The following is a 26,277-nucleotide window of genomic DNA, read 5'->3' as shown; positions in this document are numbered from 1 at the left end:
CACTAACGGTTTTCAAGAGAAGGCTGAGTAAACCATTTGCCACTTATATTGTAGAACAGAGGTGTCAGCCACCCTTGGTGCATGCCTGTGGAGTGTGGCAAGGAATCAGATTAAAATGTAATTAGGAAATATTTAACAAAGTAAATAAAATACAACAGAAAATATTAATATGTGCTTTTCTAAATCAATGTGCAGCTGTGGGCATCTTTATCTATAATTCAGTGGCCCCTCTTTTCTATTTGAGCTCAAAACCATTGCTGCAGATGACATTCTTGTTTAAGTATGGGTTGGACCAAAAGGCTAGTAAGGCCCCTTCCAACTCTGAGTTTCTTCCACAATCACTGGAGTTTTAAGTCTATTGAGCAATAGCCATTAGATAAGGAGGAAAAGGAGAAAAAGCATGTTTACCAATAGTTTAGTGTCTGAAAAACAGTTTTATTTTGAAGAGAGAACTTTTAGATTTCGATTGAAAGCTTTGTTTTGATCACGGTCTAATAGGAAGATAGCCAGGCTGAAAAAAACCTATGAAATTGTAATTCTGAGGCAAGAAAACTGAATGACAATGAAAGCAAAGCTTTAGCTATGTTATTTAGCCAAGGTGGAAACAAGATGGGGGCATTTTCTCTTCAATAACAAGATAGATAGAAAAAAAATTGCGTATTCTATCTAAAGGTAGTTGTAGATGGAATTGATATTGCAATATATATTCTAAAATTATTTAAGGTAATGCTATCCTTTTTCTGTATGTATTTAACAGGTGAATGGCAAATCAATATTGGGTCAACCACACAGGGCAGTTATTGACCTTATACGTCAGACTCAGGGCACCGTCAGACTCACTGTCCGTCGAAGCACAGATGTGATTTCATCTCATTCAGGCCATGGATACAACACGATGTTTTCACGAAGGAAAGATGCAGCACTGCCTGGTAGGTCATCATGCAATCATGCAATCCTGTGTTCCCTTTGGGTCTTTTCTCCTCTGGATCTCACTCTATCAATCACCCGCTACTTCTGTCATGAGACTTTAATCTCTCCCTCTCTAGGTTTCTTTCCTTTAGCCTATGATCATGTCATTTTTCCTGTCTCCTAAAAACAAACAAAGAAAAACCCAACTTCAACCTTCCCCTGACCCTGTCATTCCTTCAAGCCATCATCAATCTCTTCTTTGAGGAGGACTTTGAAAGAGACACTGCTCAGATTCTCCATCAACTCTAATTGAAAGAGCTATTTTAATAATTCCATAACCACATCTTCCACTGTCTTGCTCAGTGTGATCACCTGAAATCTTCTGTGAACCAATATTCTTAGAATCTTCTAGGCCAGGGATTCTTAACCTAGGCTCCATAAACTTGTTTTATTTTTAATATTTTGATAACTATTTCAGAATATTGTTTTACTTTGTAAAAGTACATATGCTCTTTTATGTATTTAAGAACATGATCCTGAGAAGGGGTTCACAGTCTTTACCAGACCATGGTCAAAGGGCCCATGGCACAGAAAAGGTTCATATCCCTTTCTCTAGGTAATGGATGATGAGGATGAGAATAATGATATTAGATAGCATTAGATACCACTTTAAGCTTTACGAAGTGCTTTACATAAGTTGCCTTATTTGATTCTCATTACATCCTTGTGAAATATGTACCATTATTATTCCTGATTTATAGATGAGTAAACTAAGACCAAGAAAAATTAAGTCACTTGCCAGGGTCACACATCTAGTAAGTGTATGAGGCAGAATTTAAACTCAGGTTTTTCTGGTTCCAAGTCCAACACTCTATCCATGATTAAAGAGAGAGGAGGAAGTGGGGTGGGAGTGAATTTAGAGAGAGGTGTTTCATGGGAATTATCAAACTCCAGGGCTATAGTGACAATTCTTAGCTCAATGCCACTAACAAACTATTATTACTTGAGATCTATCAAGTGTATGAATTATCAGGGGGAATTCCTAGCTCAGTATAAACAAACAAATCATTTTTAAAAAATTCTTCCTTTATAATGAAAATACAATTATTTTAAATAATCCTAAAAACATAAGACATATAATCGTTCCTGAAAAGAGGCTAGCAATGAATAATGAATCAATAACTGGCCTAAGCATGGCCAGGTCCACCACGTGGTTACCCTTCTTGGCTGATCAGGAAAAGAGGAAAAAAAACCCCCAAAACAGAACACAGAGAAACAATTCTGTTCCCCTGGCCTTCCAGAAGAGAATAAGGGCATGACAGAAAGAACAGAGCCAAAAACAGCTTCTGCTCTTAGGGCTATAGATAGAGGAGGGGAAGAGAACATGAGAGCAGAGGCAGAGCCAAACCTTTGCTCTCTTGACAGTCTGAGGGGAAAGAGAGGAAGAACAAACGAGAGAAGCATGGGTGCAACCCTTCATTTTCATTCTTCTTCTTAACTAGAAGGAAAGGGCGATCAAGGGAGAGAGAAAGCAAAGCCTTAGAGCCAAATTCCCGATCTCTTGCCCAGTCACAGAAAAAAACCAAAGGTGAGAAGGAAGGAAATGTGTACCAGAAGACTCAGATCTTGAAAACTCATTTACTACTACTGGTTAAATCAAGTTAAACACTTCTAATGATGCTCCTTCTCACTAGCATCCGGGTCTATTACTCTGATTTTCTGAAAGAGAGAAGTTATCTCTTATCTTCTACATTCAAAGCTCTGTCAGCTCGGAATGTCTAAGCAAGTCCAAGGGCCGGGGCTGTGGTATATGTGTTGTGTTGCCCCTCTAGGTTATGTATATCAAATGAGGCATGAAGAGTTGTCTTTGGCATCTCCTCTGCCTCCTCTTCTCCAAGTTAGACTTTGATTCCTGCCAAGAGAGGAAGTAAAAGTTTGGTACCAGAGGGTGTCCCTGCTGCTTTCCTCAGAGAGAAGGCAGTACTGGGCTAGAATTATATCTGCCCTCCCCTCAAATATCATTAGTCTAGGGGAAATTTTTTAGATTAAGCTAATTTCCTGATAGTTATCCCTTAATGGGGAAAGAATGCCCCAACCTATATATCCCCAGCAATATATCTCCCCACCAAATGCTAGCAAATAGAAAACAAACACACAAATAAAAAAATTATCCAAGGCAATTGTAAAGTGATCAGAGCAGGTAGAAGATTGTGACAATATACCAGACAATACATGGAGAGAATGAGCTCTCCCATTGGGAGTGAGATATCTCAGCTCAACATAGGGAGATTGACAGGGAATTTTTCCTCGAGGGAAATTCCTCAGTGTCTAGTGTAGAAGCTGGGGATAATGACATGATCGGGACACTTGCTTCTCTGCATGTTGACTTCTTCCCACAGTCTTTCTTTCCCTTCAGGGACCTGAAGAGAGTCTGCAACTGCATGCCTTCTCTCTGGAAACTGGAAGTTAGAAGACCAGGATCTCTCTTCACTCAAGCTCACACCAACTCTGCCTCTCATGAAGGCGGATTTGTATATCAATGGTCTTTTAGCTGCAGGATACATAATGAAGGAGTAGGAATCAGTTTTGAATCATGGAGTTTTGTCTCATTAATAAAAAGAAAGCTGTCTTCCTATTTCAGGCCATGTGAGTTACTGGGGCTCACAGTTTGGAATTAAGAGGGTCTTGTCCTATTAATAAACATAAAATAATTCCCTTCTCTGCCATGATTACTCATGGCCTGCTGAAAACCAGTTTTTCCTTAGACCTATTATCCTGGCTGGAGCTGAGTGAGAGGGGCAATGTTACCCCCTCCTTTCATTCCTAATAGCTGGAAGGTAACTTGGTGTGATATGTAAATCTCACCATTGCTGAGGATGGCTGAGCAGGCACATTGGTGGCATCCAAGCCAAATTTCATGAAAGAGTAGTTTAGATTTGCTGTATTCATTTCCAAACCACTTTCCAACCCCCTGCAACTTGGTCTTTATTCTCCCTACTCTACTGTACCTTTCTCCCCACATCATTAATGGTCTCTTTTTCATTAAATACAACGATCCCCTTTCCTCTCAGTCCTGCCCATGGACTCTCTATAGCATTGGGCACTGTGGGCTATCCTCTCCTTGCTTTCCTCTTCTTCCTTAGCTTCCATGAAATTTCACTTTCATGATTCTCCTGCTACCTAGATTTTTAGGTCATTGATCACAGGTTTAAGAGATTTTGGAGATTTCTCTAGTTCAGGAGTTCCTATTTGCATCTCTGTGTGTATGTGTATGTGAGTGTGTGCGTGTGTGCGTGTGTGTGTGTGTGTGTGTGTGTGTGTGTGTGTGTGTGTGATGCACCCTTTTGATAGTCTAGTGAAACCTAGGACCTTTCTTAGATTAACTTTAAGTGAATTAAATTAAATACATACTATTACAAAATTGGTTGAGTTTAGTGAAAATAAAGGTGTAATCCCCCTCCCCATTCTAATCTCATTGACCTCCTGAAACATACTCATGGATCCCTGTGAGCCCCAGGTTAAGAACCCCTGATCTAGTTCAGCCCATTACATGTATGAGGAAACTGAGGCCCAGGGATGTAGGTGGATTTGCCCAAAGTCATAGAGGTGAGATTTGAGTTTGTATCCTTTGGCTCCAAATCCACTTCTGTTTCTGCTCTTTCTTCTTTCTCCATTTCTCCAACTTACTTGTATTTACTCTTGCCCCTTAAATAAGGTTGTCCTCTTTAGTTCTTTTCCCCTTTACACATCGATTCTCTTAGTGATTTCCTCTCTTTGCTTCCCCCTCCTTCCCATGGCTTTAATTATCTCCTCTATGAAACTAATTCTCAAATATCAGCTTCTTAGAGTTCTTTTGTTCATATCTCCAACTATCTCTTCGTTATATCCACCTGGATATCTCACTGATGCCTCAAACTCTGCGTGTCTCAAACTGTGCTCCTCATTGTCCCCACCTGAAGATCCATCCCCATTCATGTCTCTATTTATTTACATACAGTATAGATCAGGTGAAACAGTGCTGGGCTAAGAGTTGAAACCTAGGTTCAAATCCTGCCTAGAGTGCTTCCTATCTGTATGATCATGGGCAAATTACTTCTCTGGGTTTCATTTCCCTCATCCATAAAATAGGTGTTATAACTATTGTACCTACTTCAGAAGATTGTTGAAAGGATCAAATTATACATAAAATACTTTGTAAAGATACAGACATAAAATACACACATATACCCATACATGTATTATATATGGGTGGATTCTATATGTATGGTATATATGTGTGTGTGTATTTTGTATATATATATATACATTATATCATAAGTGTATATGCATATATACACAGATCTATACCTATGTGTATATATACATGAATATGTATGTGTGTATATATATATACATACATATGCACGTATAGGAGAGGTATTGCGATAGTGTTTCTTTTAATAATACCATCTGCCAGTTATTCCACCCTTTAACTTCAGAGCTGCTGTGACTTTCTCTTCCTCTTCCTTCATACACAATCAGTTACCAGGTCATCTTTTTACTTCCATAGTATTGCTAGCACCATCCTCTCCCTTTATTCCAACTGCAGCCCATCTAATGTCTTTGTCAAGACTGGATGGATAGATAGATGGATGGATGAATAAAGCATTTAGTAAGTACTTACTCTAAGTCAGGCACTCTGATTAAGTTCTGGGGTTCTAAAGACAAGCAAACAAGGCAGTCTTAAAATTCACAGAGCTTCTATTATTATGTGGGAATACAACACATAAAGGGGACCTGGAAAGGTAGAGACCGGGAGAATTATTTGGAGAGTCAAGTCATGAGTAAAGTTGAACATGGTTAGGTCCCTCCTGAAATAGTGACCCTTTTTAACTAGTCTTCCTGCCTCAGTTTATCCTTCCCAAGGGCAAAGGTTTTTGATGCTCCCAAAGCAATCTTTGTAAGGCACCGCTGTGATCATATCACCTCCTCAAAAACCTTCCATGATTTTCCACTGCCTAAGAAATCAGACATAAACACCTGACTAGTCAAGGCCACCCAACCTTCTCATATTCTGCTCTTTCATTTACTCTACATTCTAGCAAAACTTCACTATTCCCTGTCCCCTATTCAACTGCTGCCTGTCCTGTCTTTGCTAACAATGCCCTCCCCACCACGTCTGGAATAAACACCTCCCAATCTTATTCGGTGAAGCCCTTTCAAGGCCTAATTTAGATGCCACTTGCACCATGCAGTTAGCATTTAACAAATGTCTATTGCATTTAACCAAATTTAAGGATGTGCCAAGTACCTACCAGCTTATCCAATTCGTCATCCTTTTAACCCAAATAAAATCAACCTGAGTCATTTTTACTAATGCAATCTTTATGTTTCTTTTTAGGCTTTCCACATCTGCCTGATGCTCCCTGTTAACCCCTCCATTGCATCAGGCCTATTTCTGGTGCCTTTCTATACCCTAGATACGTCCTGGCATCAGATCCAAAGACTATTTTGCTCTCATGGCTCCCATCTGCCTGCCTACCCACTTGCTGCTACTTGCTCTGGCTTCAGTGGAAGGGAGCAGGATCCAATCCATAGCTGTGGGCAGCTCTGACCACAACCACTGCCCGTTGCCAGTCTGCTATTCCAGCATGGCTATGGCTCTTAGCAGGTTGTGTCTCTGTGGCTTCCCTCCAGGAAGCAGGAAGTACCCAGGGAGGGAGGGGGGAGGGACCTCTGAGAGTCACCATCACTTGACTGCCCTCAGGATACAGAAAAAATGTTGCTGGATACGTAGGGACACTTCGGATCAGAAATTATAATCTAGACCCTTCCTTAGTTGCCAAAACTAGATTCATACCTGCCCTATGATATCTGCTTCAAATCAGGAAATGTAGGGACAGTTTCAAAGAAAACAGCTTTCTGACTACAAGATAGAAACTATGGCTTGGGCTCTCCCTTCACAGCCCTTACTACATCCCTGCCATTGCTATGATATTGACTTCAGCTTGGGTATTGTCTGGTCTGATGTTCATGCCTTGACTGCCCCACTCACTGTAATCATCAGTGCCAAGTCAGGATAGACAGAGACTGACTATGGATCCCTCTCTCTTGATGAGGTCAAGGGGGGCAGGCTTATGTGCTGCTGGACCCACTGAAGAAGATCTGGGGTCTAGGGCAGAGGGCTCTACCAGCAGCTCTAGTTACCCCCCCCTTTCTTCCCTCAATGGCTCCTCCATTACTTGCTTCCAAGGAGATGGGGATTGTCCCTCATCAATGTCTTCCCCTACCTCACCATTGATTTTGGTGGGGACCCCAGGATGAAGAAGTCATGACATTTGACTTTTAAGGACAAGTAAGAGAAGCTTCTTTCCCTTTCATCTCTTGGTTGCCTTTATGACAATGTCACTGGGACTTCAGGGAAATTTCAGGTGAGGTTGCTAGGAGGCTAAAGCAAAGGTGGATTACAAAAGGTGAGTTTTCTTAATCTGGTGATGGCAATTCACTACCTCCTTCACTGTATGAGAAACCTGCATCATCTTCTTAATGTGGGTCATGTGTGGCATGGGATCCACCTGTGGAAGGCCAAGTGCCAGGCCTCAGCCTGTTTTTGCTGGAGTAGAAGCTTTCCCCTGATGATGATCAGGTGGAGAAAAGGACATCCTCTGGAAGCATGGGCACCAGTGGGCCTCTTGTAATGAATAATCCTTAGGACTAGACTAATAAAATAGTCTTCTACTCTAAGGAAAAAATAAAAGAAAGAGTTCAAAGAAAATATATCCAGGCAACGCTCTTCCTCTATATGGAAGAAGAAATCCACTCACTAAAATAGCTTGGGAAATGGCCCAACAATGCAGAACAGAAAGGGACCTGAGAAAGCAAAATTGTATCTACATTGAGCTCCATTTCCCTTGACTTGTATGTGATGACCAAAACTGTATTCCAACTGCAACTAGCTCAGCTAACTCAGTCTAGTTTATGGGGAATAAAGTAGGCCTGTTCAGGGTGCTCAGTGTGGTTTGCCCCATTTCTGGGAGGGGCATGGCAAGGAGGAAGAGCTGAGCAGAGAATTGTGATAACACTGCTATTGGCTAAGGCAAACTTTAGAAAATGGGAATTTAATGTGGCACACATACAATCTGTCTCTAATTTATACTGGGTAATGATAACAATGTCTCACATATGGAATCACCATGCAAGAAGAGACCCAAAGTATTAAAACTCATCAGCAGGAGGGCTTTGGCTAGTGCTGGCTTCCTAATCAACCATCTGCCTGGGATGTATAGTTATATCCATATCTATCAATTATCATCTATATCCAAATAAAGGCATATATAATGTGTATATATAAAATGAAATGTATATATGTAATACATATATTTGGGGCAGCTAGGTGGTGCATTGGATATGGTACCAATCCTGGAGTCAGGAAGACCTGAGTTGAGTGCAGCCTCAGATACTAATTGTGAAACCTTGGGCAAGTCATTTAATCTTGGTTGCCTCAGTTTCCTCATTTGTAAAAGCAACTGGAGAAGGTAATGGCAAACCACTCCATTATCTTTGCCAATAAAACCCTAAATGGGGTCACAGAGAGTTGGACTGAACAATAATAAATATATTTGTATTAGCAACATTTATATAGCTACTAATACATATCTAACTACACAGTAGTTAGCATTAAAATATAATATATAAAAATGGATAATACATAAATATAATATACAAAATAGAGTAACTACACAGTATTAAGCATTAAATATAATGTATAAACATAAAATATATAAATATAATATATAAAATGAAGAGTAATAACTAAACAGTAGTTAGCATTAAAATATAATGTATATATATAAAATATATAAATATACAAAATAGAGTAATAACTACTCAGTGGTTAGTTTTAATAAAAGAGAAATTTTGTCTGTATATGTACGTATGTACACATGTACACATATATGTATATATGTACACATGTATGTATATATGTATTTGGGGGTTTTTCCTTTTATTTTTCCTTTTAGAGTTAATTACTGAGAAGCAGTCAGGCCTGTCTGGCTGAATATTATCTTCAGTTCACCTCTGTCTTGATATTCAGGAATCACATAGTATTGTTGTCTCAGCATCTTTGGAAACTGAGGTGCCACCCCCAAATCTGTTGAGCATTCTTTGAGACAATCATGCTCCCCCCCTGCCCCTGATATGCTCTTATTTGGTACGAGCACTTTTAATTATGAATCAAAGGGACAAAAAAAAAAGCCCCCAAAGAACAGGCTGGTCATCTGGTTTCAGACAACTCCCACATCAGTATTCACTTGCCCAAAGTGGGCCTTCCCTCCCTCCCACCCTTTAGAGGAAACTGCAGTGAAAGTACCAGTTTCTGTGCCATTTAAAATATTTGGCATGATTCAATGGGTTCTAAATATATTTGCTCTATTTAAAATGTACTGCATTGATTCCTAGTGTGGGACTTTGAGCTGGGCGATTGACCGCCATCTGGTGATCAGTGGGAGATTGCAAATCATCCTCAGGTTCTAGGCAGCAGGGCAGACCAGCTGCCGGGTGACCCTCCCATACAGAGGCATTCTTCTTTTTACCTTAGTAAGTGCAGCACTTTGCTTGCTGGGGTTCCCTTAAAGGTTACAACTTCCACCATTTCCCCTCTCTAAACCCCCATTTCATTTAGACACCCTAACATTTAACTCCCCTGCAGTGGAACACACACACACACACACACACACACACACACACTCCTTTCTATGTCTGTGCTTCCCCAAAGTAACACACTACCCCTAGTTCTTTTCTTTTTCTTTTCTTCTCTTTTTTTTTGCATTTTAAATAATTTATTTTTCCAATGACATGTAAAAACAATTTTTAACATTCATTTTAAAATGTTTTGAGTTCCAAATTCTCTCCCTCCCTTCCTTCTCCCCTCGTTGAGAAGGCAAGCAATTTGATAAAGGCTATACACATGCAGTCACACAAATCGTATTTCCATATTAGTCATGTTATGAAAGAAAACACAGACAAAAAAAAACAACCCAAAATTTTTTTAAAGTATGCTTTAATGTGCATTCAGTCTCCATCAGTTTTTTCCTCTGGAGGTAGATGATATTTTCATCATAATTCCTTTGGAATTGTCTTGGATCTTTGTATTGCTGAGAATGGTTAAGTCATTCACAGTTGATTATTATACAATATTGCTGTTACTACCCCTAGTTATTTTCACAGGTACTCCAAAGCCAACCAGGGAAATATTCAGGAAAGGAATATAACAACAAACAAGAGAGAATAGAACTGTGGTACCAGAAGACTCCGAGTCCTATTCCATGCACAATACAGCAAACTGGAACTGCCTTTTCTTATCTGCTTCCCCCCAACCCCCGCCCCTATTTCCTCTTACTATCTTCCTTGCTCTCCTATGGAAGAGTTTTGTCCCGGAGGCATCTACTGGACCTCAAAGATCACGGTTTCGAGCTGAATTTGATTTGGAAGAGAGGTTAAGTATGTCAACCCTAGTAACCCTCCCTTCCCCCTTTCCAAGCCTTCCCTCTGGATCTGGTTCCATTCTAGTCTGGATGAAGTCCATTCATTTATTTAGGAATCATTTATTAAGTGTCCATTATGTGTATAGCCTGTGTTATGCACCAGGGAAGATGCAAAGATCATTGGGATTTGGTCACAGACCTCAGGAAGCTTACATTCTTCTAGGGGGATATGGCATACACATATATAGAATACTGCATGTTGACTAGAGTATATAAAAGAATAGGAGCATAACACATATGTAGTGTTTTTTGAAATTGGAGGAAGGAAATATAATTGCTCATAGCACAGATCAGGAAAGACTTCCTGGAGGTGGTAGCTTTTAAGTTGGCTCTGAAATGATGGGTAGGATTTAAAAAGATGGAGACTGATGGAAATGGCACTCTAGGCAGAGTGAATGGGACATCCAGCAGAGCTGGATATTTATGAGGAACCATGGAAGGCCCAGTTTGGCTAAAAATAGTGTAAATGGTTTAGGGTGGGATGAGGGGATATAGTGTGAGATAAGGCTGGAAAAGGAGAGAGTTCCAGGCTGTGGATGGACAGCCAAAGAAGTGGAGACTGTATTTAGGAGGTGATAGGGAGATGGTGAAGGTAGTTTATGACGAGTGACCTCAGTCTTAGTGACTAGGAAGTATTGTCATCTGCTGTGAGTTGTAAGCTGTGAGTAAACAGGAAGACTTTTAGAATAACTGTGGGGAATAAAAAAGAGAATCAATAAAAATTGGGTAAAATTGGATCAAACAGCAATGAGAGCCCATTTGAAGCAAAGCAGCTAGGGGTGGTGGTGATGAAGGAGGGAACATACATTTATTAAGCTCCTACTATGTGTCAGGTGCTATGCCAAGAGCGTTACAAATATGCCATTTGATCCCTAAGATGGAGAAGCTATTATTATCCTCATTTTACAGTTGAGGAAACTGAGCCAAATAGAGATTTAAGTGATTCACCCAGAGTCACTTGTTCATAAGTGCCTGAGCTGGGATTTGAATCTAGGTGGTCCTAACTCCAGACTCAGCACTCTATTCACTGCATCTAGCTGCCTACACTTTATATCACCTTGAATTTGAGTTGATCTCCAGCCCTAAGCAACTAGGAGCAGAATTAAAGAAATTAGATGGTAAGGTAATGATTACCTTAGAATGAGTATTACCATGGAGGTGAGAGATGTCAAGGGATTATTGAATGAAGGGATCACCGGATCAAAAGATTCCTCTTCCCACCCCTGGCCCCTGAACTCCTTCCATTCTTGGGGTGCTGCCCGGGAGAGTTTTCTTCTTCATTCATCTGACCGTGGATTTCAGGGGCCTACTCTGGGCCTATTTCCTTAGGAGACATTCCATTTTTTGCTTGTCCCAGTTGTCATGCCCCTGCTCATCCCTTTCCTGGTAATCTTAGGAATAAGGCCTCTGAACCTTAGTTCTTAGCCAAAAAAAAAAAATTGGTTCTTGCCAGCATAAAGCAGTCGTTCCAGTTACTGCCCCTCTGGTCTCTAATTTATTTAAAATTCACCCTTCTCCCTCACAGTTGTAGACTGATTTCTGCTGCCTACTTCCCTGGGCTGCCTTTATGCCATATCTCTTTCCCTTTCAACTAGCAGCAAGTGACCTCCACCATAAATGATTCCTTTTTCTTCCCCAAACTCTCACAGCTGAGACTGGTTGCCTACTTCTGATCCCCATGGGTCTCCTTGGTAGGACTGGACTAGAAGAGCTCCCAGGGGCTATCAGCTGTGGTCAATAAGTACTCTTTTCCTAAGCTTCAGGCTGCACCATGGCCCTACTGGAAAAGTGGCTTTCTTTCTAGTTCAGGGTTTTGCAAAACTTAGAAGCACATAACAATTACATAGTCTCCTCCCTCCCCACTCTCAGTCCTCAGGCAGAGCCATATCATTATATATTGTTAAAGTTAGATCTGCTTTCTTTTATATCTTTCAGCAAAGAGAATATTCTACCCTTTACATTTTGAAGCCCATAGTTTGAAAAGAGGAAACCGGAGCCCAAGATGGGTGCGGAAAGAGAAGGATAGCAACCAGCTGCTTTAAATAAATTCACATCTCAAGGCCCCAATTAAATCCTAGGGAGCTGAAAGAACTTGCAGATGTTATCTAAAGAGAACTCGGAAGAATGGGTGAGGCATTTGAAGAGTGGAAATACGCAAATGTTCCAATTTTTTTTTAAAGGGAAAATGGTGGATTTTAGAAAGTACAACCTAGTAAAATTTGATGTCAATCCCGGGCAAACTTCTAAAATGGATTATTAAACAGCTGTTTTTTGAGCTCATTGAAAAGAATGTCCCGATCACTAGAAGGCTGACAGGGTTCACCGAGAACAAGTCATGCCAAACTAACTTCATTTCCTTTTCTGATAGGGTTACCAGAGCGATAGACTGGGGAATACCACAGACATAGTATCTTGTTATCAGCAAAACATTTTGACAAAGTCTCTAGTGGTAAAAATATGAGTGAGTGGATTAGTGAAGCTAGTTGATCAACTGTGCCCAAAGAGAGTTAATTCCTGGAGAGAGTCACTAATTTGGAGGAGGTTTCTAGCAGGCCCTCTGTCTTGTTTGACTTTTTTGTTTGCTCTTATGATAACAAAGTTAATAGTGTTTGTCAAATTAGTGAACATAAAAGTAGGAGGAATGGCTAAAATTTTAGGTCATAATTAAGATTAAAAATTATTTCAGCATGTTGGAACACTGGGCTGAAATGAAGAAGATGACATTTAACCAGGATAAAGGAAAACTCCTTCATTAAGTTAAAAAGAGTCAAAAAGCTTAAGTACAGGACTAGAAAGAAGAGACCTGACTTGGCAACAATCCAAGGGGAAAAGACCCAAGATTTTTGAGTTCAGCACAAGTTCAGTACAAACCAACAATTCGATATGACTTCTAAACAAACTGACCCAAACTTATGCTGCATTAATAAAAGTGTGGGATCCAAATCATAAGTTTTTCTGTGCTGGTAACACCTGGAGTGTTTAAAAATAAGGAATTAATTACAGTTTAATTGAAAGATCAAATTATATTCAGAGACTACCAAGAAAAAGGGAGGGGAGGGTCTAGAAAATATAAGGGACAGTTGAAAAAAATGAGGGTTTCTGGTTTAGTATGGGGGGACATCTTATAAAGACTAACAGGATAACTGTCTTGATTTATTGGAAGGGTTGCCAAATGAAAAAAGAGTGGGACAGTTCCATGATGCTCCAGTAAGCAGGATTAGGGACAATGGATGCTCTATAGATATCTTGAACTCAACATGTCCAAAATGAATCATTATCTTTTCCCCCAGATCCTCTCGTCTTCCTAACTTCCTGATTACTGTTGAGAGTACTACCACCCTTCCAGTCACCTGACTTACAACGCAGGTTTAGTCTTTGAATCACCATTTTCTCTCTCTCAACCAACTCCCCCCACCCCTGCCATATGCAATCCAATGTTGCCAGATCTTTTCAAATCTATTTTTGAAACATCTTTTGTATACAGCACCTTCTTTTCTCTGATACTGAAACTGCCCTGGCATAGGCCCTCATCACATCATATCAGGACTATTGCAATAACTTTCTGCCTCAAGTCTCTCCCCACTCCAATCCATTCTTCACTCAGCTGTCAAGGTAATCTTCCTAAAGCCACCCCTTTTCCCCAGCCCCCATTTGATAAAACTCCAGTGGCTTCCTATTACTTCAAGGACCAAACACAAAATCCTCTGTTCATAGACTGGCTTCTTCCTCCCTTTTTCTCCAGGTACTCGGTGATCCAGTGACACTGGCCTCCTTGCTACGTTCCTTGAGCAAGATGCTCCATCTCTTGATTGTGTGTATTTTCTCTGGCTATAACTCATGCCTCAAATTCCATCCCTCCTCACCCTCTCCCTGGCTTCTTTCAGGTTCCAACTAAAACCCCATCATTGCTAAATAGCTTTTCTTGATTCCTTTTAGAATTTTTCCTGGGAGGGGGTACCTAGGTGGCACCATGGATAAAGCACCAACTCTAGAATCAGGAGGACCCAGCCTCAGACACTAGTAGTGTAACCCTGAGCAAGTCACTTACCCCCAGTTGGCTCCAAAGAAAAAAAATAATTCCTCTTAGGGCCTTTTCTCTAAAATTATCTCCAATTTATCTTGTCTATGTCTTGTTTGTACCTGGTTGTTTGCTTGTTGTCTCTCCCATTAGACTGTGAGATCCTTGAGGGCAGGGACTATTTTTTTCCCTTCTTTTAATCCTTAGTGCTTAGCATAGTTGCTAGCATGTAACAGGTGCTTGATAAATGCTAATTGACTGATTTGGCAATGGAGAGAAAGAAATTAAAGGCTGGAGAGTTTTAGCTCAGCATAAGGAAGCTTCTGTAACAATTATTGCTTTCCAATAATGCAGTGGGCATTCTTGTGAAGTAGTGATTGCCCCATTCCTAGAAATGTTCAAAGTCTGAGTGAACAGAAAATCCAACCCAACAAGCATTTCATAAGTGTCTACTCTGTGTAAGGTACTATGGATATAATGACAAAAAGAGAAGTGTTCCCTGTAGTCAAGGAGCTCATAGGGATACAATATGTATGTATATACATACAGTTCTCTTGATATATAATGTATATATGTATACACATGTACATGTGGCCCTATATATGCATACACATATCAGATAATTTGAGGAGGGAGAACTGAGTTCTAATAAACAGCTAAGGGAATTAGGGAAAACTTCATGAGGGAGATGGTACATGAATTAAACTTTGAAGGAAGGAAGATAGAGATTCTAAGCATGGAGAGGAGGAAGGGAGGCATTCCGGGCATAGGGGGACTTCCTGTGCAAAGAAAGTGATAGAGAAGATAAAATGACAAATTCAAGGACTGGCAAGTAGGCCAGTTTTGCTGGAATATAGAGTACATGAAAGGGAATTAATGTTTAATGAGTCTGGAAGATAGAGACTGGAGCCAGATTGAATCAATGAATGGATGGATGGATGGACAAAAAAGCACTCACATGCCCGGCATTGGGTAGTATGGCGGGGACACAAATATAAGCAAGCAAGACAGTTCCCTGCCCTTAAGAAGCCTACCTTCTAACGGGGAAGACAACCCCCATAGGGGAATAGTGGCCAGAGAGAAGCATTTTGGACAGGGAAGTCAGAAGGAATGATGAGAGTCACAGGACAAATGATTGACATGTCTATTTTGGGAATGATAGTATTGATTTGATTACTATGTTCAGAACTAGAATTAGAGAATGTTAGAGAGTGGGGGAGAAGGAGGAGTTGGAAGCTGGACGGTAGTTGGCATTGGCATGGTGGAACAGTGATGGTCCAGAAGTGGTGTGGTGGGCAGGAGACTGGTAGATATTTGGTAACTGTTCACAATTCACAGTCACAGGGGAGAAAGCTTTAGTCTGGTTGGTGGTAGAGGCTAGAAAGTAAACAAACAGAGATGTTCGTATCTTATGCTAGAGCAGGAGTTCTTAACTTGTGGTCAGTGAACTAACATATATGTAGATATCTACAAAGATATAGATAGATAATCGTATTCTGATATTGTTGAATTATAATCCTGTGCATTTTTTTTGCTCCTGAGGAGCCCATAGACTTTAGATTGCCAACAGAGGCCATGACAAAAAAAAGGCCATAAGAAGCCATTGAAGTTTTTGAGCAGGGTAGTGCAATGGTCAGAGTTGTTCTTAAGGAAGCTTAGTCTGGAAGCAGAGAGATTGGAAGTGGGGCAGGGTCTTATTAGGAAGCTGTTGAGATAGTCCAGGTGAGAAGTAACAATGGTCCAAAAGACAGTAGTGGCTGCCTAAGTTGAGAGAAGGGGAAGGATGTGGGAAATGTTGAATGAACAAAACTAGATGGCTATCTGGTGGGGGAGGGGTGAGAGAGAGAGGAAAGGTTAAGGATGACTCTAAGGTTACAAATCTGGGTGATGGAAAGGCTGGTGATGCCCTCAAGAGAAAGAGTGATGTTAGGAGGAAGGTTGGGTTTACAAGATGGAGGTGGGGGAGGGGGGATGATGAACTCCAGAATGTTGTAGAAGGAATTTCTACAGGGAAGAGAGGTCAAACTAGATACCTTCACAGCCATGCAAGATTCCGTGATGAACTCCTCTCTCACCTTACAACCTTCTATAGATTGTCACTGGACTAGCAATTCTCTTAAAGGGGTTTCCTGATTTTTTGTAAGTGAAAAGTCCATCGAGCCAATAAAGCATATTTTGATATGGAGAAGGAAAGAGATGGGAATAAGCACTTATGTAGTGCCTACTGTGTACTAATGGATTTCCTCTGAAGAGTTCAAGGCATTGTCATAAGTTTTTTACAATATCATCTCATTTGATCCTCACTACAACCTCATGATGTAGATGCTATTATTATCTCCATTTTACAGTTGAGGAAACTTAGGCAAATGGGGCTAAGTGACTTGCCCAGGGTCACATAGCTAGTAAGTAAGTGTTTGAGACCAGATCTAAACTCAGGCCTTCCTGACTCCAGGCCCAGCTATCTATCCACAGTGCTACTAGATATCTCTAATATATGGTAGTAAACTAGTTATAATTACCAACAACTAGAAGAAAGCAGGTTGATATATGCTAGAGGTCAGGTGAGCCAGCAAGTTTTTCTCTACAGATGGACTTTGACCAAACTGTATGGATATTTCATCATTAAATCATTTCATCATTAAATCCTAGATTTAAATCAGGAAAGATCAAAACCAGGTGAGCTTCAGCATTTTGAAGCTGCCTGGGTTTGACAACATCTTAAAAGACTTCTAACCAAGAATTTTTCTTTAATAACAGAGAATCACCCCATCACCTTGAATGTGCAGTTCACATCCTTCACTTGCATTCCACTCAGGAAGAACTCAATGATATTTCCATCTCTGAGATCCCTTTCTCAGACTTTTTTTGTTTTGTTTTGAAGAATGAGGTTTCATTTATAGATAGGGAACCGAGCTGAAACACTTTAAGCATTTCAGCTAGAGTTTCAGGAAATGTGATTTGTGTTTGTGAACTAGGAGAGTGTATGTTGTCTCATGGCAAGGTTAAATTACTGTTTTGAGGAGAATATAGTATTTCAATTTTGCTGGAGAATACTACCATTCTGACTGAGAATGAAAACATTCTTTTTATTAACAATTTTCTTGGTTTTTTTCCAGCAAATCTCCTTGGAAGAGTTCAAGGCACTTAACATATGTTGTTTTATTTTCCATCACACTATCTTTGTGATATAAATCCAGATTTATAACAGACATAATGGGTCTTATAAAGGACTATCTTTTCTAGTCTGGGTGATGCTATACTCCTGAACTAACACACAGAAGAAAGGGAGTCAGTGTATCTGTTTCCACTAGAACCCAGGGAAAGATGGTTGAAGAGTGCTGACCTTGGAATATCTGGACTTGTGTTCAAGTCTTCCTACTACCTGGGTGACCTTGGGCAAGTCCCTTAACCATTCACAGCTCTAGTTTCTGCATCCAAAAAGAAGGAATTCAACTAGATGACCTCTAAGGTAACTTCCAGCTCTGTATCTATGATCCTATGGAAGGAAATATCCAGTGGAGGAGCCCAGGATCTGTTCCTGGCTCCATTCTGTTTAGTATTTTTATCACTGTCTCGGATAGAGGCATAAATGGATTGAGCTTATCAAATTTGCAAATGACATAAAATTGGAAGTCACCATGAACAGGCTGGATGATGGAGTCAGGATTTAAAAAGATCTTGGCAATCTAGAACATTGGACTGAATCTAATATAATGAAGAATTTATAGAGATAAATGTAATGTCTCTCACTTGGGGTTTCAAAAATTGAATTTGGAAATAAAGATGGGGGAGGCATGGTAAGACAAGAGTTGATCTGTAAAAAAGATTTGGGGAACTTAGTTAATAGTAATACAGGCCTATATCATGATATGGCCGTTATAAAAAGCTAATGTAATCTTAAACTTCATTAAGATATATGTAATATCCAGAACAAGAGAGATCATAGTTTCTAGTTAGATAGATATACTGGAGAATTTGGGGTTCATTTGTGGGTGCTACAGCTTGAAAGGATAATGATAAACTAGAAAGTGTCCAGAGGAGGGCACCCAGAATTGTGCCATGTCATATAAAGAAGGAACTAGCAATGTTTAGCCTGCAGAGGAGCAGACTTGGGTGGGGGGACAGAAAGGATAGCTGTACTCATGTCTTAGAAGGGATATATTGTAGAAGAGGACCTAGTCTTCTTCTGCTTTTCTTCAAAGGGAAAATCTAGAAACAATAGCTGAATGTAGTGAAAAACTTCCTAACAGGGCTAGCCAAAAGAGGGGTAGGCTGACTCAGTAGGTCTTGGCTCAGTAGTAGACCTCACTAGGAGTCTTGAAGCCATGGTTGACTTATTGGGAATGTCATTGAGGGCATTCTTGTTCAGGTATAGTTTGGACCAAATGGTCTATGGGATCCCATTAACTCTGAGATTCTGAGGACTGGATAAAGAAATGGAAGAGTGGATGGATGGATGGATGGATGGATGGACAGAATAGTAGTGATAGCTACTTTAAAAAACCCTTATAAAACTAAGGATAATAATTGTCTTCAGAGTCAAATTAAACTGTTAAATCCCATGGACTTTTCTCAGTCCTCATCTTTCTTGACTTCTGTGTAGTTTTTAACATTGCCAACTATCCCTTTCTCCTAGATTCTCTCTCCTCCCTGGTTCTCCTGCCTACTTACCCATTATTCAATAGTCTTCTTTGCTGGATTATCCTGTGTCTCTTGCCCCTATATATTAGTATTTCCCAAGGTTTTGTCATGGCCACTCTTCTCTTCTTTCTGTTCTTTCATCAGTTTCCATGGGTTCCGTTACCACTAAATAGATGAATCCAAATCTATGGTTTGAGCCCTAATTTTTCTCCTGAACTCCAATCCCACATTACCAACTTCTTACTTGATATCACCATAAGATATCCTGCAAGGACCTCAAAATCACCATGCCTAGAACGGAGCTCATTATCTTCCCTCCTAACCTTTCTCTTTCCCCAACATTCCCCATTCCTACTGAGGTCATCACCATGCTTCTATTCATCCAAGTTCTGAACCTCAGAGACAGCTTTGACTCTTTCCTCTCCTCCTTCACATATATCCTGCCAGCAACCAAGTTTAATGGATTCTCCTTCCACAACATTTCTCAAATTTATCCTTTTTCTCTCTCACTTTGCTACTACTCCATTATAAGCCCCCATCACTTCTTGCCTCGGCTATTGCAATAGCTTCCTATTTGTGTTCCAGTCTCTGTCCAATACACAGCTTCTCTACACAGCTGCTAAAATAATATTCCTCTGACACAGTTCTGACAATTGTACTCCCCTGCTCAAAACTCTTCAACCATTTCCCGCTTCTTCTGAGATAAAATATAAACTTTTCATATTAGCCTTTAGAACCCTATACAACATGGTTCCAACCTAGCTTTCCAGACTTATTTCTTCTTACTCTCCTTGTACCCTACATTCTAGCCAAATTGATCTCATCATTAATATAATCTCATCACCATGTTGCTGACTCAAGCCTTGACTGACATCACCTCCTTCAGCCTCCTCTTCCCTCTGAAGGATTGGAGGGTCCTTTCTTTCTTCCTAAATTACCTGGTGTAATGTTAGAATGTAAACCGCTGGAGAGGAGGGAGTGTATGTGTGTGTGTGTGTATGTGTGTGTGTGTGTGTGTGTGTGTGTGTCCAGCACTTAGCCTAGTGCCTCACATATGGTTGGTGCTTAATAGATGTTTGCTGAAGTGAGACACTTTATGGTACCTTAAGTTTTTCGAAGTGCCTTACATAATTAGGAAGGCATCATCATGGTGGGAAAGGGTAGATGGAGCACAAGTTTTGGAGTCAGAAGACTTGAGTCCTCTTTCTTGCTGTGTGACTTCAGGTAAATCACTTAACCTCTTCAGACCTCAGTTTCCCCACTTTACAAGTAAGGAGAATAATATCCATAGCTCCCTATTCCACAGGATTATTGAAAGGCTCTAATAAGATAATATATGTATTGGGCCTTGTGAACTCTTAAGTGCTATATAAATGAAAGTTATATTATTAGATCCTTGCAATAACCCGGTGAAGGACATACAAAGTCTTTGTATATGTACATGTACACATATATGTACACATATGTATATACATACATATATGTGCACATATATGTCTATCTATCTGTCTATATCTAGCTATCTATAATCTCTCTTTCATCTATCTATAATTGGACTTGTTCCTTTACCAATTCAGATGAACACCATCTTTGCAATTTATACTCTCAGAGAGTTGTCTAGGACTCTGAGCCATTAAGCAACTCTCCAAGGGTCACTTAGTTTGTATAACAAGCCGGGCTTGAGCCCAGGTCTTCCTGGATTAGGGGTCAACTATCAGGCCACACTGTCTCTTCAGTATTGTTATTATTACTATTTCACAGGTGAGGGAACTGAGGCTGAGAGAGGTTAAGTAACTTGTCCATGGTCACACAACTCAGTTGCCAGGCAGCATTTGAAACTATTTGTATGTCGTATGTGTGTCTGTGTGTGTATGTGTGTGTACACATTTGTATATATTTATATGACCATATTTCAGCATGTCCTAACCCTGGGTTACCTCTCCTGTCCACTTTCCCAGAGCCTACATCCGGGTGGTTGAGCACTCCTAGAGAAAGTCACAGGATTATGGGTGTAGACCTGGCTCACTATGAATATATACCTTGTTACTTTATCTGGGCCCTGGCAACTGTTTGAAACTCCTTTTATTTATCTGGGCCCTCTGGAAGGGACCTTAGAGGCATCAGTTCCAACCTTCTCATTTTACAGGTAAGGAAACGGAGACCCAGAGAGATTATGTGATTTGCCCAAGATCACATAGCTAGCAAATGTCTGAGGCAACATTTGAACTCAGCTCTATCCTAACCTTGAACTCAGTGCTCTGTCCACTGCACTTTCTATCTGTCTCCTTTCTAATGCTACCTCCCTTTCCACCTATTATCCATTTTCCCCCCTTCTTGTCTTCTCCAGGACCTTGCTTCATCAATTATTTCCTATCTCTTCCATTTTCAGTCTCTCTCCTTCTCCCTTTCTCTCTCCTGTCTCCTTCTCTGCATTATATACAGACTTCTCTTAATTTAAAATAATCACTTGCTTTATGCTTCTGTGATTGCTGTTTTCCTCTCCTTTTTCCTTGCCAAATTTCTCCAATGAGCGGTCAGAATCTGCTGAATTCCTTTCAATCCAATAATTGATTGGAGGAGGTAGAAATATCAGATAAGACATAGTCCCTTGCCCTCAGGAAGTTTACCATCTACTAGTTCCTTAGGCCTTGAGGTTCCTCAGTCCTAATGTACTACACCCAGCATTCTTCTGGGTAAATCTGGCCTCTCATTTCACTGACACCATTTAAGGGGCAGGGGCAGTGAGGAGAAATAGGTTGTGGCCCTCCTGCATGAAGATTTGGCACCTTCTGGACTTTTGCTTTCATTATCTCACTGGCTTTACTCATGCTATCTCTATATCCTATACTGAAATTCATATATACTGACATTCTTAGTGTCTAACTAAACTTTATTTTGTAACAAAATTTCAGTAAATTAACACTAGGCCATGCAGGGATATCATCAGTAAAATTTTACAATATTAAGGTCATGGGATTTAGACAGCTGTAAGGGACCTTAGGCCTAGTCTAGTCCAAATGCCTCATTTTGCATAGGAGGGAGTTGAAGCGAGTGACTTACCTAGGGTCATATTAGTCATAAGTAGAAATTTTAATCCAGAGCTAAATTCAGATCTAAATTGAACCCAGAATATAAATTCAGGCAATGTTTTGTTCAAGTTAACCAACACAAACCGTTGGCTTCATTTTAGCTTATGTAGTTTATAATTTAGCTTTTTAACTGATTAAGAGACTTTCTTGGATATTACCTGCCTTTGTTATTAATTTTTAAAATCTACCCTCCTTCTGCCTTCCAGTCCTGGTTGGGACCTACCTTCTTAGCCCCTTTTCTGTTCTCTGAGGAAAATTCTTTCCTATTTAGGTTCTTAGATCAAGAGTTCTTTTCCTGTGGTTAATAGCTAGCCCCCACCTCACTCCCACAAGGGGCCTCTAGTTGGATTTCAGGGCATCTATAAACTCAGATGAGAAAAAAAATTCATGTATTTTTTCACTAGCCTCTAACTGAGATTTACCATCTTTTTCAATTATTTTAAAACAATTTCCTGATAAGGGGTTCAAAGGCTTCACCATATTGCCAAAGGGGTCCATGACATAAAAATGGTTAAAAACCCTTTTTTCTAGATAGACCTTTCTAGATTCTAGCTAAAACAGAGCTGATATTGTGGACAGGGCCCTTCACTCCTCTAGTAGGTAGATAGGCTGTAACAGTCAGGTAGGTACATGATTTAAGTTGTGAGTGGAGAAAGGCAGCACCTGCTGCCAATAGCATTGATGAGGGCATCAATCTCTTACTCCACTGTGAGCTACCTGTAGTCAGCAGATAAAAAGGAGAAGACAGCTAAGGCCTTCTGGGATGGTGCCCCTAAACTGGCACTTTTACTATGGCTGAAAGGTCTATTAACTTTCACCCTTGAATAGGAAGCAGATCCAGAGAAGCAGGTGAAAAATCATTACTTATAGATGAGGTTCTGTTGTTTCAGCAAGTCTTTATCTGTGTGTCTGTGTTGGTGCTCCTCTGTGCTCTCCACATCCCTGGGGTAGTCCTATATGTCAATCTGTGTGGTAAGCTGCCTGGCCTTAGCTAGAACACCAGGGATGAGGTGACTGTCCAAAGGTCAGGACAGCTGCATCCTTTGAGCTAATCCTTTCTCTCTTGGGTGTTCTTATGTCAGAGGTCTCAGGACCCTGACACTGGTAGCTGGTGTGCCTAGACTCTAATCCTAGGAAAGACAGTCTTCTCACCACTTCCCTTCATCTGTGAAATAGACCCTTCTCTGTCTCTTCAAGTCTCCTTGGTATGTCAGTTCTTTCATCTTTGCCTCCCCTGCACTTGGAATTCACCCCTTTGGATCTTTCATGATATTTTGATGCTCAGTTTCTCCATTGGGGACCTCTGTGACTATTCCCCTTCTATCTCCACCTTTATTCCAGAGATTTTCCTAGGATCCTATCTATTTGGGAAGCAAAAGCCTTGGATAGCCTAAGTATTGTGGTATTCCCAATTTCAAGGGTGAAATAGGATAGGATCTATAAGAAAACATACCTAGTCCCTGAAAAATGAGTATTGAAAAATTGGTAGAGGAAGCAAAAGTTACATGTGAAGAGAGAGTGTGAATAAGGTGGGAATGCCTTCGACCAAGAAAAACTTATGTTTTATCCCCATGATTGCCTACACTTAATGAATAAGGATCGGGGGATGGAGGAGAGCTGTCCAGCATGGGTGAGAACACCAGCTGCAGAGGCCAGGAATAGAATCTACCCAGAGTTTTGGCTCCCTCTATTAGGCAGAGGTGGAACCAGTCTCAACACATGACACCTCAAGATTTCAGCCTTCAGATGGGTTGACCCACCATCTTTTGGAAAGAACATGGTACAGGGGAAAAATTATGTTGCTTATAATCAAAGAACTGGGGTTTTAAGCCATTACTCTGCCACTTATGCCTAATGTGACCATGAACTTGAACAAATCTTTGGCTTTCAGTTTCCTCATCTATGAAATGGGAGTGGTGGGAGTGGGAGTGGTGGCGAATGGATGGACAAGATGACCTCTCAATTCCCTTCTAGCTCTAAATCTATGATTCCTATTTTTTTCCTCTTTGGTGGTGGGGAAGGGTGTGTGTGTGTGTGTGTGTGTGTGTGTGTGTGTCTTGGTAGCTATAAGGACTGAGAATTACTGAGTCTTCTACAAGGAAGAAGTCATGTTATAATCATTGGTAGGGGAGGGACTGGTAGGCAGAAGATCTATTGTGATCCCAGAGCATAACGGGGTGAGAGAGGGAAGAGAGAGTTTTCACAAGCCAAGATGGGCAGGTCCATCTTCAGGAAACAGACATTCAGGTATGAGAAGCCATCCTTCCCATTAAGGGCAGAGGGGGACACTTCAGGAGAATTTTTTCCCATATGGAATCTGGGTGTCCTATCCAAACTTATAATCTCAGAGAAGGCTAAGTGAGGGCTGGCAGGATAATGCAGACAGGAAAGCATTATCTGGAGAATTAAAATTTGTGAGGGAATGAGCTTTCTATGCTTATTCAGGTTTGTTTCAATTCACCTCTGGGATAAAATTGGATTAAGGCAATACCTGGACTTCTGTCTTTATTAGAAATAAAAACTATATCAAGTTGACTTCCTGAGGATGTATAATATACAAACATCTTTCTAAATCTATGTGAAAATTAGGGGGTGGAGCCAAGATGGAGTAAAAGCAGTGACTTGCTTGAGCTCTCCCCCAAACCCCTCCAAATACCTATAAAATGGCTCTAAACAAATTCTAAAGCAACAGAAGCCACAAAGTGAAACAAATTTCCGGCCCAAGACAACCTAGATGGGATATCGTGCTGGGCTGGGAGAGGAATGCAGTTTGGCATGGGTGCACAGGCCACAGCGAACCTGGAACAGGCCTCAAAGGACTGAATCACAGGCAGCTGTGGCAGTTTCCAGACTTCTTAACCCACAAATGTCAAAGAAAACTTAGAAGGTCAGTGGGAAAAGACTGTTTCTGCAGTGAGAGAGAAGCGTGGGGTCCCAACCCCATTCCCTGAGCTCAGCCCTGGGGTGGCAGCTGCCTCCTGAGCTTCAGCCCACAGACTGAGGGGGAATCAAGTGGCTGATCAGAGGGTAATTGCAGGGACCTCTCTACTGGTGCAGGATTCTCTTACTTTGCCCCTGATTGGATCTGGGTCACAGTTCTGGGTGGTGGTCCTTGGGCGAGGAGGAGCACTGGTGTAGTGGAGCTTGTAGTGGCTGTGGAGAGGAAATTCTCCTCACAGTTCCAAGACAGAAAAGAGTGCTTTAGGTCACTCATAGAGCAGAGAACAGGACAGGAAGGCAGTAAACACCTCACCCTTGATCATAGCACTTTGGAAGAACTGAGAATTTACAGGTCCCTAGAATTATCTCCGAAAACAGCTGCACAAAACCCCTGAAGCTTGGGACAGTACATTCTCCACACTGGAAACAGACCCTTGCCTTAACAAAGAGTTTATAACTCAAGTAATTGGCTGGGATCATGAACAAGCAGCACAAAAAGAAGTCAGACTATATTAACTTACTTTGGTGACAAAGAAGATCAAAACATACAACCAGAAGCAGAGAATGAAGCCAACGCTCCTACATCCAAAGCCTCCAAGAAAAATATGAATTGGTTCCAGGCCATGGAAGAGCTCAAAAATGATTTTGAGAAGCACGTAAGAGAAGTAGAGGAAAAAACTGAGAGTGATGCTAAAGGATACTCAAAAAAATACTGAAGAAAATAATACCTTAAAAAATAGCCTAACCCAAATGACAAAAGAGGTCCAGGAAGCGAATGAGGAGAAGAATTCCCTAAAAAGCAAAATTGGCCAAATGGAAAAGGAAGTCCAAAAGCTTACTGAAGAAAATACTTCCTTAAAAATTAGAATGGAGCAATTGGAAGCTAGCAACTATATGAGAAATCAAGGCACTGTAAAACTAATCCAAAAGAATGAAAAAATAGAAGAGAAAGTGAAATATTTCCTTGGAAAAACAACTCACCTGGAAAATAGATCCAGGAGAGAGAATTTAAAAATTATTGGACTATCTGAAAGCCATGATCAAAAAAAGAGCCTAGACATCATCTTTGAAGAAATTATCCAGGAAAACTGCCCTGATATTTTAGAACCAGAGGGCAAAATAGAAATTGAAAGAATCCACTGATCACCTCCTGAAA

The 26,277-nt window shown here is 40.6% G+C and overlaps 1 protein-coding gene across 1 annotated transcript in view; it reads left to right on the top strand.

The window, feature by feature from the left end:
• FRMPD2 (FERM and PDZ domain containing 2) overlaps positions 1 to 26,277 on the top strand; it is a 289,815-nt gene that overhangs the window by 225,066 nt on the left and 38,472 nt on the right. The window contains exon 35 of the mRNA XM_027857815.1: positions 758 to 929. Coding sequence (XP_027713616.1) covers positions 758 to 929 — 172 coding nt within the window. The remainder of the gene's footprint in view (positions 1 to 757; positions 930 to 26,277) is intronic.

Source organism: Vombatus ursinus, unplaced genomic scaffold (assembly GCF_900497805.2).
Source record: "Vombatus ursinus unplaced genomic scaffold, bare-nosed wombat genome assembly UNPS02000749.1, whole genome shotgun sequence".
NCBI classification, from domain to species: Eukaryota; Metazoa; Chordata; class Mammalia; order Diprotodontia; family Vombatidae; genus Vombatus; species Vombatus ursinus.
Note: the sequence above shows the minus strand (reverse complement) of the source record. Positions and strands in the feature narration are given on the sequence as shown.